This window comes from Oxyura jamaicensis, unplaced genomic scaffold, assembly GCF_011077185.1.
Source record: "Oxyura jamaicensis isolate SHBP4307 breed ruddy duck unplaced genomic scaffold, BPBGC_Ojam_1.0 oxyUn_random_OJ70334, whole genome shotgun sequence".
NCBI classification, from domain to species: domain Eukaryota; kingdom Metazoa; phylum Chordata; class Aves; order Anseriformes; family Anatidae; genus Oxyura; species Oxyura jamaicensis.
This window is the reverse complement of record NW_023309925.1, coordinates 1-1,172: the sequence shown is the minus strand read 5'-3', so window position 1 is coordinate 1,172 and position 1,172 is coordinate 1. Positions and strand designations below refer to the sequence as shown.

The following is a 1,172-nucleotide window of genomic DNA, read 5'->3' as shown; positions in this document are numbered from 1 at the left end:
CGGGGGTGCCCGGGCAGCCTGGGGCAGGGGGGACGCCCCACGGGAGGTCCCGCTGTGTCCGTGCCAGCCCCGGCCGCCAGCCGCCACCCCATCAGCGGGCACCCAACGAGGGGCTGCTGGTGCCTCCCCCAGCACGGGCTGAGGCTGGGGGCGCTCCCTGGGGGCAGGCCCTGCGGGCACCGCCACCGGGCGCTGGAGCCGGGCTGGAGCGCCGCGGCTGCCCCCGGCTGTGCCGCCCGGCCGCATCGGAGCAGGGAAAACCCCCGAGAGTCCGGCACCCGAGGCACGGCCCGCACCCGGGGGAAACCGGTGGGCATCGGGACCGGGACCGGGACCAGGCCCCCCGAGCCGCCTTTACCGGGCAGGCCCCGCAGGCCCCTCCCCTCCCCTCCCGCCCCGCCCCGCCCGCAGCCCCAGCGGCGCGACGGAAGTGACCCTCGCGGGGTGTAGCGTCACTTCCGGAGATCCGCAACTGAGGGCTCAGGCTTCCGCTTCCGGTGCGCCGCCGGGAGCTGCCATCGCTCGCCGCGTCCCGTCCCGTCCCGTCCCGTCCCGGGTCCCGCCCGGTGCCGCCGCCGCCGCCATGTCGGTGCCCAGCGCCCTGATGAAGCAGCCGCCCATCCAGTCCACGGCGGGCGCCGTGCCCGTCCGCAACGAGAAGGGTGAGCGGGGAGCGCCGGGGGGCAGCGGGCGGCGGAGGGGGGGCCCTGCGGCAGCGGCGGCAGCCCGGTAACGGCCGCCCCGCAGGGGAGCTGTCCATGGAGAAGGTGAAGGTGAAGCGGTACGTGTCCGGGAAGCGACCTGACTACGCGCCCATGGAGTCCTCGGAGGAGGAGGACGAGGAGTTCCAGTTCATCAAGAAGGCAAAGGAGCAGGAGGCCGAGCCCGAGGAGCAGGAGGAGGAGGTCGCCAACGACCCCCGGCTGCGGCGGCTGCAGAACCGCGTCACGGAGGACGTGGAGGAGCGGTGAGCTGTGCGGGGAGTGGAGCTGGGGGCCGGGCACAGCTCTGCTACGGGCAGGCTGCAGAACGCCTGCTGCGTTGGGCTGCACTGCGAGCTGCCCTGAGAGCCTGCGGTCACGGTGCCAGGGCTCAGCCCCGCGTTCGGGTGTGCTTTGGGTGGTGCAGGCACACAGCCTCTGGAATGAAAGCTACCATAAAAGTTACTGTAA

General features: G+C 74.0%; 1 protein-coding gene across 1 annotated transcript; it reads left to right on the top strand.

Annotated features, from left to right (window-relative positions):
- Window positions 1-496: 496 nt before the first annotated feature.
- LOC118159429 (microfibrillar-associated protein 1A-like) lies at window positions 497-1,005 on the top strand. Its single transcript, XM_035314014.1, has 2 exons — window positions 497-662; window positions 748-1,005. Exons 1-2 carry the CDS (start codon window positions 584-586, stop codon window positions 969-971), a joined length of 303 nt encoding a protein of 100 aa, XP_035169905.1. The 5' UTR covers window positions 497-583; the 3' UTR covers window positions 972-1,005.
- The last annotated feature ends 167 nt before the right edge of the window (window positions 1,006-1,172 follow it).